This window comes from Chinchilla lanigera, unplaced genomic scaffold (assembly GCF_000276665.1).
Source record: "Chinchilla lanigera isolate Chin_1 unplaced genomic scaffold, ChiLan1.0 scaffold00061, whole genome shotgun sequence".
Lineage (NCBI taxonomy): Eukaryota > Metazoa > Chordata > Mammalia > Rodentia > Chinchillidae > Chinchilla > Chinchilla lanigera.
This window is the reverse complement of record NW_004955462.1, coordinates 13,250,295-13,266,444: the sequence shown is the minus strand read 5'-3', so window position 1 is coordinate 13,266,444 and position 16,150 is coordinate 13,250,295. Positions and strand designations below refer to the sequence as shown.

The following is a 16,150-nucleotide window of genomic DNA, read 5'->3' as shown; positions in this document are numbered from 1 at the left end:
AAAAAAAAAAAAAAAAAAAGATACCCCACAATAAATGTGTCAAAATGATAAGTAAATGAATAATGGCTGTTTCCCAGAGTTATCCTGGTTGTTGAAAGCTACAAAGGATAAAAAACTTAGACTTCCATGACTAGCCCCGTGAACTATTAGCACACTAGCTGGCAAATCTGATATGTACTGACTGTAATCATGAAAACTGTTTTAACTTCTCTGAAAACCAGTGGCTAGATTTTGATTGTTTTGGTTTTGGGTTGGTTTTGAACCTACATGGTGGCTGGCATGTATTTAAATGATAATTTAAATACATTATCATTACATTACCTGATATTACATTACCCTGATAATACTGTCACATGTTCTTGTTCCTGGTGGGGGTAAATGAACTTAACATTGTTAGTGGTATTGGTACAAGTGCCCGCAGGCTTTCCCTTCCCACCATACAGTGCTTCTGCTCACTGCTAGTCTCAAGTTCAAGAAAGTTTATCGAACCCTTACCCTGTGGCCAACAGTGGCATGGGCATCACTAATGGGTTGCAAAGTTTTTAAATGCTACTTTTCAACATCCACATGTAAACCAAAAATTGCATGTGCATCTTTGTTCATTACATCAAGGCTTGCTTTGCAAAGAACTGCATGACAGTGTCCATATGAATGTATACTGTAACTTTTCCTCACTAGCGGAGCTGGTGTGGAGGTCAGTCTAGAGTTCTAAAGTGGTAACAATCACCACCATCACAACAACAAAATGTAAAAAATTGATGGTATAGGGGAAAAGGGGACACTTACAGTATAAAGAAATACTGTAAGTATATTTCTGCCCCCGATGTTTTGCAATTCATTACAAGACATGATAACAAACTAAACTTATACAGTTTATTAATTTTGTTTATTGCTTTTTAGGAGGACCTACATCACACCTCAGAGAATGCTCAGATGCAGATGAGCACTTAGAGTAAAAGAAGCCAGGGGGAGAACACAGAATCACAGGATCAGAAGTTGAGGAAGAGAATGTCAGTGCTGCAAGGAGTCATAGAAGATTCCTTAGAGACAACTTCAGTGAGGAGGTAAGGTTTAAATCTGATAAGGAAAATATTGGAAATTGAGTATAGACTTCTATTTCTAGAGTGCATTAAAGCAAGACAAAGGTATAAGAATTGAAAGAATGAAGGGCTGGGAGAGTATTTTTCAGAGTGAATCTAGGCACTTGTTACTTCTTAATGGAAATGACTGGGAGAGAAAAACAGCAATTAAGAATACTAAAATGATAACAGAAGCTGGCTTTGGGTGGTGAAGGTACAGTCAGTTTTTTTCTAATTTTTTCAATGGTCCAATTTTTTAATCCAAAGAGAATTTTAAAATGCATTAAAAATAGAAAATGCTCCTAATAAAAGGAATTCTACTGATGTCAACAGCTCTAAAAAATGGCAGAGGGTGGTTAAAAATACTTTCAGTCAAGAGAAGACTTATCTTCTCTTCTGCAAGAAGAGAAAATGCAGAGAGAAGTTTTTAAGTAGAGAAGAGATTAATTCAGTGCATGGAGAACATCAGCTTTCCTTGTCAGATAAAAGGCTCTGAAATCTGCCCAACAGAAGCACAATGTGGCTTATTGGTTTGGAAGGACAGGGGGAAGCTCTTTTAGTGATCACTGTTAAAAATGCACAGACACGGGGCTGGGGATTTAGCTCAGCGGCAAAAGCGCCTGCCTGGCAAGCGCAAGGTCGTGAGTTCGGTTCCCGGTACCGGAGAAAAACCAAAAAAAAAAAAAAAAAAAAAAAAAGAAAAAAAGAAATTAAAAAAAAAAATGCACAGACACATTCAAATATTCTCTGAGGCTATGGAAGATTTTCTCCAAAATCAGTTCAAACTTCTGGAAAGAGAAAGGAAATGGAAGACACAAGAAGCAAGTAATCCAATAAACATCAGCCCCAGGTTTTTTCCAAAACAATTTTCTCTTTGAATCCTTAAGCCAAATAATTCACGTGCCTATGTGGGATAGTAAGGCAGTGAATTAAAACAGGAAATGTTCCACTATATTTCTTAAAATTAATTCCAACAAATCAATAATTACCATGTTGTTTACTTCAAAATAGGCCTTTTGATCTATTGCTGGTATGCAATATGGTTCTTATTTTCCACTAGTGCTCGCAGCCTGCTGCTTCACATTCAATTAGCTTCCCCCTTTTTAAATGGGGAAAACTCAATTAGGCCTCACTTCCGGTTTGGGATCACTTTGAAGTAATAAAAGGGAAGAGAATAGAAATAGCCACTTAGGTTGATGAAAAATGATTTTAAAAAAGAATAAGTCATTTCTATATCCCCTAACCAATCCAGCTATATTAAAGTGAAGGTCACTGGGACAAAGAACGGGTTGGCCAATTCATACAAATGCTAAATTTAAAACGGGAAATGCAAGTTAAAAGCCACTGCTGGTATTTTTACCACAGTTCTACTATCTTGAAAATTTTAGAGAACAGACAGAAGGAGTTTGAATACGTTTGGTTTTTCTCCCATCGTCTTTTGTTTCTCGATTTTTCTTGGTGCTGAAGTGTGTCTCTTTAAAGCAGTGGGGGTCTAGGTAGCTAGAGGGCCAATGGAAAGCATAGGAACACTATGAGTAATGCTGTTAAATTAAAGCAGTGTCAACGCAAATTGTGAGAGTTGGGTTCATCACCATAACATCCTGACTCTTTAGAATTATGGTTTTCTATCATGCCTCAAATGATGGCCGTATGTGGGACAGAGGTGGGGTACAGGGATGAGGGTGAAAGAGGGAAGAATACAGACTTCTATCAGGAACATTAATTTATGGATCAGAAAAATGTGTCTGGTGTACATTAAACAGAAATAGCTAGCAAAGTATTTGTTCTTCCCTGAAGTAACAGTATTCTCTTCCTGTGTTGGACCTTGAAAGGACAGGATATTGGAGAAGAAACTATTCATCTTAAATTGTTTTTTTTCTTTAGCATCTTCCTGAGAGGCAGCTCCAATGTGCATCCCCTTCCTGAGGAGGTGGCCTTGGAGAGTGCCTTAGCAGATGAGCATGCAAGTCTCATAATTAATTGGATCAGGGATGGTTTCCTGACCCCGGCAGTAAATGATCATTTATTTTTACCACATCTTTGTGTGATAAATGATTGAGAAGATGAAAAAAATGAGTGACGGCATTTTATAAAGTATGGGCTGATTTTCCACAGGTAAGGCAAGGCTCTAGTTTTTATTTTTTAAATTTATTTTTATTTTTACTATTCTGCCAGTATCCAATATTATGCACCAGACATAGAGTAGTAAAAAAAAATAAATAAAAGCAACTTTCTAAGGACTCTTATGTTCTTTTGTGAGTAATAGAAGGGAGTAGTTCTACAGATGAGAGATGGTGCTATACACTTGAAAAATAGTCATCGTCTGGAGAAAAATGAGTGGAATCCATATTTATGACTCACTTCTGGGTCTTGGCTGGTTTCTCCGACTTCTCATTATATGGAATGACAAGGTCAACAGCTGAGTCTGGCTTCTGGAGAAGAATTCCCAACTTGATCTTAATCTCCTTGGCCCTGAAAGAAGAGACATAAAAGGCAAACAAGAATATCACATGAGCACACAGATCTAAAAAAGAGGTTTCTTTCTGCATCAGAGAAACAAAAATGAGCAAAACCCAATTTTATTTCTTTCATTCACATAGCAAAAATAATAACAGTGCAGAAATTGAGAACATGAGTTCTATTGGTGTTTACCAAGCTCTTGTTATGATTCGAACTAATTTGTATTAGTTCACTTAACTCTTAATTGTTTTATTTGCATTTCCTCATTTTTTATGGCAGATACTATAGTACTATTTTCACGTTGCAGATGAGGAAACTGAGTGACAAGGAGTTTAAATAATTTACTTAAGACAACCCAGCCAGGACATGGCAGAACCCAAGTTATGTATCTCTAGAATTCAGATACACTCACTGCACTGTCCACTAATCTTCTGAAGTCTACCAGCCATTAATTAGATTATGACATTTGGGAAAATTAATTTTTACTGCCAGCTCTCAGTTCCATTTTTTTGTAAAGTGACAGCCTCGATGTTTTCATGAACCATTTCCAGCAGTAAAATTAAGTCATTCTGCTTGCTAATTTATTGGCCTACAAAGTTGTCCAACTTTAGGACCACTACCCCACAATGGCCGTCAGAGTATCTTATATGCAGATGAGTATGACTACTAAGGGATTGACCAGAGTAACATTTACTGGTCCTTCCGCTTCTTGGTGAGTAGATATGGTCAGAATTCTAGGTATTCCTCCATCAAAAGATGCACGTATTTCCATGCTCACTTTTAAAACCAATCTTCTGGGACTGGGTATTTAGCTCAGCGGCAAAAGCATCTGCCTGGCAAGCGCAAGGTTGTGAGTTCAGTTCCCAGTACCGGAGAAAAACCAAAAAAAAAAAAAAAAAAAACCAATCTTCTAAGCTACCCATAACTGTATCACAATTTTGAACCCAAAGCAGCACGCAAATCTTAAGTATCAATCCACACCAGAAGCTGTTGGATATTAGGTGACCCCAAAACTGTCCTTGCCTTGTCACTGTGGTACTTTAAACATACATTTATGATAGGCTTTATCTTGTTGTGTTATGGTTATTGATTTATGTTTCTATTTTCCAACCTTCATAAGAGAACTCTTTGAAGCCAGGAATTGAATTTTAAAGACAGGTTAACTGCTGTGCCTGGTACAGTGCTTGGCAACATAGTAAACACACAATAATATTTGTCAGTGTAAACTAAAAATACCTTCATTTCATTCTTCATAAAGCTGTTAACATTTGTCTCCCAGTCAATGCTGATCATAACTAGAGTTTGAACGGCTATGATGGGGTTCATGGTGCAGCCAGATATAATTTTGCTACTGTAAACACTTTCCTCACTTTCTGCAGAGACCATGGTGAGAGGATTTAAGTACTAGAATGCCCAAGATTAACAATTATGGAAGTTAGAGAAAAACGGTTAAAAAAATTTACTCCACAGAATCATTATATCATATTTTCCTCTTACTATAAATATGATTTTTAAATTATGACTTAGTATTAGTCATCTCTACAGTACTTTCTCTTGGTATTCCTTTGTCCTTATGCTTTTTCTCTATGATCTTGTCACTGACTGGAGCCAATTTAGGTGCCCCATTAAATCAGGTCGAGCTAAGACAAACATAGCACTACGGTATAAACTGGGGATGTTCTGCTGAGGAAACTTACATAACACGGTGAGAAAGAATAAGGTCTTGCTTTGAATCCAGCCTCCATAACTTACTAAAATTATCTAATTTTTTTTGGCCTGGAAATTGGGACTGATAAAACAGTACATCCTTGTGGTTTTTTGATGATTAAACATGCTAATGCATGTGACTCACGTAGCAGAGCATTTGGCATTATAATTCTGCTTCTGCAAAGTTAGTTCTAACTGCAAAATCATATTTTCCAATCAAACCTAACTCATGTTTTTTAATTTTAAGCACCAAATTGAAATATCCAAAAATTTCCCATAAGTTACTACAAAGTCATTAGACCTACCACTACCCATTTCTACCTCTGAAGACAAGAACTGTCAATTTTATAGTTGCCTGAAATATTAAGAACACGATTAGGGGTGAAGCAGGAAATGCATGCAATATTTGTGGCCACCCTCTGCTGGCTAACGTATAGTATTACAACCAGAGATACAAGATCCATCTTCTCTATGAGGATACAGGATCCTTCCCAGGAGGTAACCCTTTCCCTCCAGGCTCCACATGCCCCTCTCTTCCATACATGAAAGGAATCTATATGCAAACTGTTTTAATTTCAACCTTGACCCAAGAGTCCACTTAAAATATTTACACAAAGATCATCTAAGGAACAGCTCTGGTACGTTTAGGATTTTGTTTAGGTGGTTTTTTAGGTTTTTATTTGTTTCTCTTCCAACTTAAATTTCTTTTTCCTTTCTCTCTTTTGCTCCATCTGAGCCATTTTCTTTTGTAAAAGGCAGAAAAACATTCCAATACAATCCCCTACATAAGAGTAGTTGGTATGGGTACCAACAGCGCTGCTTATAGAACTAGAGAAAACAACCGTAAAATTCATGTGGAGCCAGAAGATACACAGAATGCAAAACCAGTCTTAGATAATAAGAGAAAAGCAGGAGGCATCACTCTCCTGGAATTCAAGTTATATTACAAAGCTACAGTGATTAATAAAAATCATGCTATTGGCACAAAGACAGGCAGGTAGATCAATGGAAGAGAACAAAGGATGCAGTGAAACACCCAGGCATATTCAGCTACCTGATCTTGGCAAAGGGCTCAAAACATATACCAGATGAAGATAGCCTCTTTAATAAGTTGTGCAAGGAAAACTAGCCATCTATATGCAGAAGATTGCATCTATACACATATAGCTCACCATGTACTAAACTAAAATAAAAAATGGATTGAAGGTCTAAATGTTACAACAGAAATACTTAATCTTTGGAAGATAAAATAGGTAAGACTCTTAAAAACGTAGGTGTAGGCAAGAACTTTGTGTACAGAGCCCCAAGGATGTAAAAATAATATCCAGGATCAGCAAGTGAGGTAATATCAAATTAAAAAGCTTCTGCACAGCAAAGGAAACAACCACAGAGTAAATAGGTTGCAGAATGGGAAACATTTTTGCCAGGTATTCCTCTCACTGAAGGCTAATATCTAGAATATAGAGTGAGCTAAAAAAAAATTAGGCCCCCCAAAATAAAAGACCCAATCAAAAAATGGGCAACTGAAATGAACAGGCACTTCTCAGAAGTACAAATGACCATTAAATACATGAAAAAAAAGTTCACCATCTCTGGCTATTACTCCTGCAACAATGGCCATCATCAAGAAATTAAATACTAACAAATGCTGGCAAGGCTCTCAGAGGAAAAATGGAGCCCTGCTACACTGCTGGTAGGAATGTCAACTAGTGTAACCATTATGGAAATCAGTATGGAGATTCCACAGAAATAAAATAGAAATTCTATTTCACCCAGCTATTCTCTTTCTAGGTATCTTCTCCAAAGAGTTAAAGACATCGTAATACAGTGTATTATGCATAACATAGTACATGCATAAGTATGTTTAAAGCAGCACAATTCATAATAGCCAAATCTTTGAAGGGGCATATATGCTCATCAACAGATGAACAGATAAGAAAATGTGGTATTCAGATACAATGGCGTGCTACTCTGTCATAAAGATGGATAAACTTGAGTCATCTGTAGGAAAATGGATTCATCTGGAGACCACAGTATTAAGGAAAATAAATGAGACGTGCAAGTTTAACTATTGTATGGTTGCTCTTATATGAGAAACCCAAAATATAAATAAAGAGCAAAATAAAAGATAATAGGAAATAGGGAGATGGATCTTTTGCAAATTGGAAGGAAATCAAGAGATGGATGGGTTGGGAGGGAAGGAAACTGAAGGGAATGAGAAAAGAATTGACATGTGTTTTGTATGTGCCCCAACTTTTCGTAAGAAATGCAGTTGTTATGTCCTGCAAACATGTACTGACAAAAATTTAAAAATACTAAAAGGTAGATAAAGGATAACGAATGTGAGGAGAATAATTTTTAAGAATAATTATTCTTTCCTTCTTTACCTACTGATTTACTGATTGATCATGCTTACTGCGTCAGGCAGTACACAGTAGGCACACAAACACTCAGAGGGTTTGGTCTTTGCTTTCCAGGTGCAGACAGCCTCTTAGCCTTGGAAACAAACCCACGTCGCTGCCTAACAAAACGGTGCCTAGAAAGCAGACAGTATTGGTGGAGGAGCACCAATGTCCACTGAGGCAAGTGAGAGTTAGAGGAGGCAAAAGTGGAGGTGGAGAATGAAGCAGTGGTCATCCAGGTGGGCAAGAAAGGGGGAGACATCCCATATAGAGAGACAGGCATGTGCATACCACTGTAGATGTGATAGTAAGAGCAGAGAGCCAGCTTATTTGGCCTCCTCTGTCTGATGAAGAGATAGGGGAAGAGGGGACTGTGTGAAGCACTCAGCCTGCAGTACGTTTGGTGTGAGTGCAAGAAAAAGGCAAAACTATTGAAAGGCATCTTCAAAGACTGTCTCTATTACATAAAGAAGAGGCATCTTCTCTCATGAATGATATTTCTGTGTGCTATTTCTAAACCCATTTCCCCATAAAAAAGTCTATAAATGGTGGGTAAATTCTCAAGACACCCTATAAAAATCTTTTTAAACCAAGATGAATCAAATCCGAAGGACTATTTTATCTGTATCATTTTAAAATAAGCTTTGGAGGGATGAGTTAGAAATCAACTATAAGATCACCAACAGAAAATTATGTTATTTTCTCAAAGCAAACACACATAGCTGCAAACCAGGCCACTCTTTTTTCCATTTTGGTCCTGGAAATGCAAGGGGAACCAGAGAAGCAGTGCTTTGGAAAGCCCTTTTCTCTCTGGCTTTGACTCAGTGTTGTCAAGAGTAGGATGTCAAAAAGTTAAGAGGATATAAATGGGGAAGTCCAATCAATTTAATTAGGAACTTGAGAGTGTGCAGAGAATGAATAATATTATTGCATCTGAGATTATGAAACAGTAATAAAGACTAAAGAGCTGATGAATGAAATTCGAACCACTAGCAACATTTTATCTTTTCACAAGAGAAAAAAAAAAATACCAGACTTAGTACATTTATTTTCCCCTTAAAAATTCCTGGAATACTATTTCATCCCCTTTTCTCCTTTCTTTGCTTCAGAGTCCCCCACACATAAATCAAATGGAAAATCAAAATAAAGCTCAAACTTACCAAACTATTTTCCCTTTTAAAGATAAACTTGAATGCATCTGACATTAATTCAATGTCAAAAATAACCCTATCTAGAGAACAAAGCCTTCTAATTTATTTATGATCTTAGACTCAGTCTCTGGCTCCACGTGACTGCTCGCGAGGCATTTTTCTTGGCTACATTACATTAACACTTGTTAACAAGAAGCAATTTTTATATCCTCTCATCTCTCTCACCCTCTACTTTTGTTATCCTTTTGTTTTACAAAGAAAAACTTGTTTTGAAATAAAATCAATTGGAAATGCCTGGGTGAGAGTTTAATTAATGCCTCAGATGAACATAATTCTTTCTGGAGATGACTCATACGACTGATTGCAAGCTGGAAAGGGTTTGAATAATGCTAGCACTGCTCCCCGTGTGGCTACAGGGTGGCTGGGAAACCAATTTCCAAAGGTCATGGACTACCTTTGTCCTTCCTGCTAAAGGCCAAATAAAGTTAAAGTTATTACCTTAAAATGCATATGTGTGGAAAAGCACAAGCACTCAGAAAAACAGAAACATAATTAACTTTCTGGAAATACAATTACTGTATATGCAAGCATAATTTATTGGGAACCAATTATAAAGTCCTAGCCTAGATCTTTCAAGGGTTACAAATATGTCTCTTGCCTTGTAGACACATGGAAACTAAAGGATGCATTTAAAATACAGGTAAACTATATAGTAGATATTTTTCCAATCACTGAAGCAACCAGGTAGGATATAATAATTTTGAAAAAAACATAGCTTTAACCACTAGGAGTTCAAATGCACACTCGTGATAACAGGACAGAATGATGGGAACATTACGGACTCTAATAACTGTGCTTACTATATCTCAAACCTCTGCAATTCTCTTTCATGGTTCTTATAAGTTTGCATTATATCTCTGGATATAAATTTGAGTATTGTCTATCTTTTTATAGGTGTGTCAAGTCCCTGGGAGTAGGACCGCCATATTTTTTCCACAATTATAGCCACAACATTTAGGTAAGGGCCTTGCACTTAATAAGCACTCAGTAGAAACTTCCTATATAAACTGATGAGTTTGAGTAGATTAACTGAATTGCTAGGTTATTGTAAAATGGCATTTTGGGTGAGGTATCTGAAATGTTGGGGCATGACACAGAATGAGGGATTGAGGACTATGATTCTCTCATTTAGTTAATGGCAGAGAGGTAAATCCATTAAAAGACTGCAAGGATCATAAAATAACTGAATCAATTTCTGTCCTTTACAGAGATTAAAAAGAGACAAGTCAAGGGGCCTGAGGTGTAGTTCAGCAGCAGAGTACTTGTCTAGCATGCATGAGACCCTATGTGTGACTCCTACCACCTGAAAAATGAAAAAAAAAAAAAAAAAGAAAAGAAAAAAAAATAGAATAGTGGGGCTCAACCTGAGCATTCAGTTCTTTACACCACACAGCACAATGTTCTGATGGTAAGCAGCAGAGAGTAACTGCAATTACTAGAAATCTGAAAACTCATTATGATACACAACTTCCCAGGACTTAGAAGAAATGGAAAAGAAGCAGAAGTAGGCCTGAGGCATAGATCACACCTAGGGTTGTGAGATTTTTGCCAATCACAGGCAGGTTTAATTCTAGACTTCAGACATATATTAGTGATAGTCTGGAGAAAAGAACTAGAGGACAGTTAAGATGTACAGGTCAGGGCTTTTGTAACACTTTTCCAAAAGATGTGTCCCAGCAGGGGACAATTCAATTTTAACTCAATCCAACTGAAATTTGTGTGGCAGACGCCCCCTGCTGGCCCTGGGAAGGCATGAGGTAAAACTAGTAATTGATAGCAGATTTGTTCCAGACTTCTGAGGAAAGAGTACAGAGCTTGTTTCCACGTAGGTAAGAAGACTATGTCCTGTCTTGCTTCCTTAAAATGTAGTTAATACCCAGGGAAAACAAATACAAACTTCTACAGCATTTGTTAGCAATCAGCCTTCTCCAGAGCTGGAGAATGTAGCATCAGCAGGATCTGAGACACAGAGTGGGCAATAATTTCTATGCAACGAAGATCTGAGTCACACAGAAAGAACCCACCCAGAGGCTGACAGACAAGAGAGGCTAGAGGATTCAGGTCACTGTATTGGACACCTCAGGAAAGATTCTTTTGCTTGAAGACTGGAAGAGCCTTCTTGCCATTCATTTCAAACTTGAGATTAGTGGATTTTGTTACACATAGATGGCTCTGGAGAGACCAGGGGAGAAAGAGATCTTGGGGGAAACACAGTAAAATAAAAGGACACATCAGTGGGAACTCAGGTCAATTCTGGAACTGAAATTCTCAGCTCCCTAGGATCCTCTGAACACAGCCCCTTAAAATCCAGGTAAATCCTCAAGGACAGGAAGATAGTGCTGAGTCATTTTGGCAGAGAAATAATCTCTTGCTTTGGTATTTTTCCTTTTTCTGCATTAACCCACTTATTTCTTGTGCTTTATCAGAGTATAAAAGCTAATGCAGTATTTAATTTATCTGATTTACAAAACTAATACATGGTACATTCTGACAAATGACTCTACAGTTAGTATGAACTATCCCTCAGATGATAGAAAGGTGAAGAAAAATACTAAAGAATATATGGTATCATCATCATTAACATATTCTTATATGACTTCCTCTTTCTAAAGACAAGTAGGGTTCCCTAGTAGTGTTTCAGGTTTTTGCTCAGGTGAGTGATTAATTGTGTAATAAGCCACTTCAAACTGAGAGAAACGTGGCTGAAAAAAGTGGAATTGATAGTGTTAGTTGTGTCAGATATGCCCACGGAAAGCACATTTGTCTTTGTAGCATTCCACCACTTGCCACATTCTAACCCTTCCCTTCAATGAATTTGCTTTGTTGGTTTGTTTCATTTTGTTGTGTTGTGTTTTTGCCGTACTGGGGATTGAATCCAAACCTTTTGCATACCTGGCCCTTCTTTATTTTTTATTTTGAGACAAGGCCTAGTGAATGTTCTAATTGCCCATGCTGGGCTAGAACTTGACATCTACCGCCTCTACCTTCCAGGGTGCTTGGTTTACAGACACGCATCACCATTTCAGGTGGAAAGTTCTTCCAATGACTTTTTTTTTAATGTTCAAGCTCCTACTTCAAAGGACACAAACTAACTTCTTGTCAATCACAGGCCCTGCAGGCAACCTGCAATAAAAGAACTAGAGAGCCTCCCAGGGAGACTTGTACTTGTTTAGGTAACTGAATTTATTTCATAGGCTCACGGTGGACATAGAAAAAACTGGCCTTGTTTAACTTCTTTTGCTCATATATTTATTCAGCCAATTAACAATATGTTTACTGAGTACCTGACACATTCTGTACATAGTTACATGTTTTGAAATCCCTGTGAAATATGAAGACCAGGTCATCTCGTGGAGTTTATATTTTAGTTGAGTGAGACAGACACAACACAAAGAATAAAATAAGAAAAAACTTTGCTAATTGTAATTGCTACAGTGGACAGGTACAGCGGGTGACTGAAAAATACAGTGAACGTTTTAATTTTTAAATTATTAATAATAGTTTTTAAAATGTTGTAACAATAAAAGACACATGCCAAGAATAATAGGGTATTTGTCTTCAAACTGAGGAAGAGTATTTTGAAGGAATTAATGGCACTGTGTCTTATACTGTAATTTTTAAAAATTTAAACATTCACCTTATTTTTTGATAATAATTTGGGGGGCGCTTCTGGGAAACAAACTCAAGACCTTATGCTTGTCAGGCAGGCACTATACCATTAAACTATGTTCCCTGCCCCCATTCACCTTATTTTTTATTACCCTTTGTTGATCAAACATTTACAGTACAGCAATTCCTATCAAATAAAAGCATTACAGTGTATCCTCTTCCACCTTATTTCCCAGATCTGACACCATGGGACTTCTGAGTCTTCCCCAAAGTCAAAATGAGCATCTAAAGTAAACACTTTGAATCAATTCAGAACATCAAGGCAGCCATAGTGGTGCAACTGAAGACCCTCATGAAGGAGACTTTCAAAGTTGCTTCAGAAAGTTGTGAACAGCAATGGGATAAGTGTGCTTGAAGCAAGGAGGGGTACTCTGAGGGGCATTCATGGCAATGTGTCTTTTATTGTACAATTATTTTTATTTTATATTTTTGTATAATTTTTAAAAAATGTAAAATTAGCCATATGTTTTGATTATATCTCATATGTAATAGTTAACTTCAGCTAACTCTAATCAAGAATTAACTTTTTCAGGGCAGTCAGCAAGCTTTTCAAAAAGCCCATCTTCCAGAGGTGGCCACTGTAGGTGTTTTAGCTGACTTATCAGGGTCAACATCAGAGGCTTTTTGTCAATTAGCAGAACATATGCTAGAAATGAGGTTTTACATGTGTATTAGGTGATAGGCTCTCTCTAGTCATAATAATGATCTTATTTGAACTGGTGACACTAGTAGGGAAAGCTCTACCCATTCCATAGGAAAGTTGTAAGAATGCAATAGCTTTTCACTGAGAAATGGCAACCTTAGGGATGGCTTGATCCTTTCCTGATCTTATTTCCAGGCATTGGTTCTGAGATTTCTTTGCTGCTTGATTCCAACTATAAGGTATCAGAATCCCACCTCAGACTAGTATTGCATCTTAGTGAAGTTTTCATATAAGGTATAATTTAGAGCACAAAGAACTGAGACTTTGTTGAGATTATAGAGTAAGTTATGTAAAAATTTTACATCAGGTGGTTAATGCATATTTGCTCAAAAGGTATAGCAAAATTGGATTTCATTATAGGTGTAGTGACCTTGTTTTCATAAACTGGTGGTAAAGTTATGGGGATGTAACTATTGCCTACCAGTAATTATTAACAACAGTTACTGATTAAAAGTAACAGAGTTGGCCATGAATGAACTGATTTAGGCTAGTTTTCAACAGTCACTTACTCTCTGAGTGGCCGTTTACAAGTTACATAATATGAGATATGATCAAAACTATGGTGAAATTTTATTTATTATTTTTTTTTTTTGGTTTTTCTCCGGTACCGGGAATCGAACTCACAACCTTGTGCTTGCCAGGCAGGCGCTTTTGCCGCTGAGCTAAATCCCCAGCCCCTATGGTGAAATTTTAAATTAAAATTTGGTTATTTTTTTTTGTTTTTCTCTGGTACCGGGAACCAAACTCACGACCTTGCACTTGCCAGGCAGGCGCTTTGCCGCTGAGCTAAATCCCCAGCCCCTAAAATTTTGATTATGGTACGAACACATTGCCATTAATCTCTCCTCAAAATATGCTTCTTCCTTCCAAACACATTTATCCCATAGTTCTTGCCACTTTCTGAAGCAGTTCTGGAAGTTCTCTTTCATGTCATTAATTACGCTGCTGTGACTACCGTCCCAAACTGATTCTAAACACTTAGGTTTCATGGTCATTTTGACTTTGGGGAAGACCTAGAAGTCCCATGGTTCCAGATCTGATGAATAAGGTTGATGAGGATACACTGAAATGAGTTTACAAGCCTACCTTTCCACTGGATGAAATTCAGCGCAGCATCCAACCATAATTTTTGATCATGCCTCATAAAACAGGATTTCCATACCTGAGAAAGTGTCCAGAATGATGGGACAAGTGTCTTTGAAGAAAGGAGGGAGTATTTTGAAGGGGATTAATAGCAAAATATTTTTACATTTGAATATCTACTGTATATTTAGCATATATCTGATCACCCTCTGTGTCTCTGGGCCTCAGCTCCTTCACATACAAAATGAGGATGACATTAGGACCTGCTGTGAGAAGTTTCTCTGAGGAGTGCAAGAGGTAATGATGGTAAACTTATCCTAGTGCCTAGCACAAAAGAGGCATGCAATACATGTGAGCTGATCTTGTTTTTATAAATATACTTTGGTATTCAACTGCTTTGATATTCATCAAATTTGCCCAGAACACATCACTTCGATGTACCCAGGACCTGGGGAGAAGGACTGAGTCATAATGACCTGTTGTGTACGCTAGAACTTGTCAGTGTTGACTGCCTTGTGACCTTGCTGCCCTTTCCAGCCAAAGCAATTTGGTACTCATCGTGCCTCCCCAAACCAACGAACAACAAGTACTAAAGTCCTGTGTGTTGCTGTGGTTATCACCATCTTCACCACGGCCTCTACTCACGGAAGACACGCCACCTAGTGTTAGTTTGTAGCAGTTTCCTTTAATTCTTTGTACATTAGTATCTAATTTATTAAACTCATTGTCTCCTTGGTTCAATTAATAGATTCCATGTCTTAAATATTACCTTCCTGGTGAAACAGAAGGATACTAATGTGAAAAGAATTAGGAAAAGTAGTAAGTGGTTCTGTAATAGGGAAGTCATGAAGAAAGCTAGACTTTAAAAGCCAGGAAATATTGGACTGTAAAGCAGCAGCTCAAATAAAAAAGGAAGGAGGGAAGAAGGAAGGAAGGAGGGAAAGAGAGGAAATAAAAGAAAAGAAAGAGAGGCCCTGACCCTTTTTAAGAGAATGTGGCCATCATTACAGCATCCTTGTTTGCTCACTAACTGTAAAATACAGACTGAACTTGGGCAGCTTGACAGTCTGGCCTACCTGATGGTATGTAGTGTTATTTGGTCCCCTGGGGAAAAAATATAGTCTTTCTCCCCAGGACCCTGACATACCCAAGTGTGGAAGATCATGTGTGGTCATGAGATTTTCATCCAATCCTACAATCCCGGAACCCAGGTACAAGGACTCCACCATAGTCACACGCTCCCATATAGCACATAGGCAGAGCGTAGGTGATCTATAGCAACTCATAAAGATCATGACAATAACTTATGTACATATTAATCCACTGAGGTGTCAATTTATATTTTTCTCTACCTTTACAGAGAATAGCTGGCTCTTGTGTTTTGTTATATCTAAAAGAGCTGTATTACGGAGCACATGAACATGGAAGGTAGTATTTCACTTCAGCATTTGTTCTCCCCAACACTAAAGTTGCTGAAGATACCTGTTGACTTATTTCCAAGGAAGAGAACTGAGAAACTAATGCTTTTTAATGAGTGGTTAAAAGAAAAGAAGCAGAAAAAACTAGGGGAGAGTAACTTTCTGAGACAAAGACACAGGATGGTGGTTGAAGGTCGTGTAATGAATCAAACCCTCCCTCTGCCTGTCGTACACCTTTGCAGCAATCCATGGAGATGGCAGACCACACAGAATGACACATATGATATTGTGAGGCTTACGCAAGAAACAGAAAGAAAATTGCATTCAAGAAAACAAGCCACCTATGAATATGAAAATACTCTGTGAAAAGTAGATTGTTCAAACTAAAACATGAGGCGTCCAGAAGAACTCACTAACC

The 16,150-nt window shown here is 37.6% G+C and overlaps 1 protein-coding gene across 2 annotated transcripts in view; it reads right to left on the bottom strand.

The window, feature by feature from the left end:
* The window catches only part of Rgs5 (regulator of G-protein signaling 5), a 59,954-nt gene that overhangs the window by 21,619 nt on the left and 22,185 nt on the right, over positions 1–16,150 (bottom strand). For both annotated transcript variants that reach the window (XM_005398257.2, XM_005398258.2), the window contains exon 2: positions 3,441–3,551. In XM_005398257.2, coding sequence (XP_005398314.1) covers positions 3,441–3,551 — 111 coding nt within the window. The remainder of the gene's footprint in view (positions 1–3,440; positions 3,552–16,150) is intronic.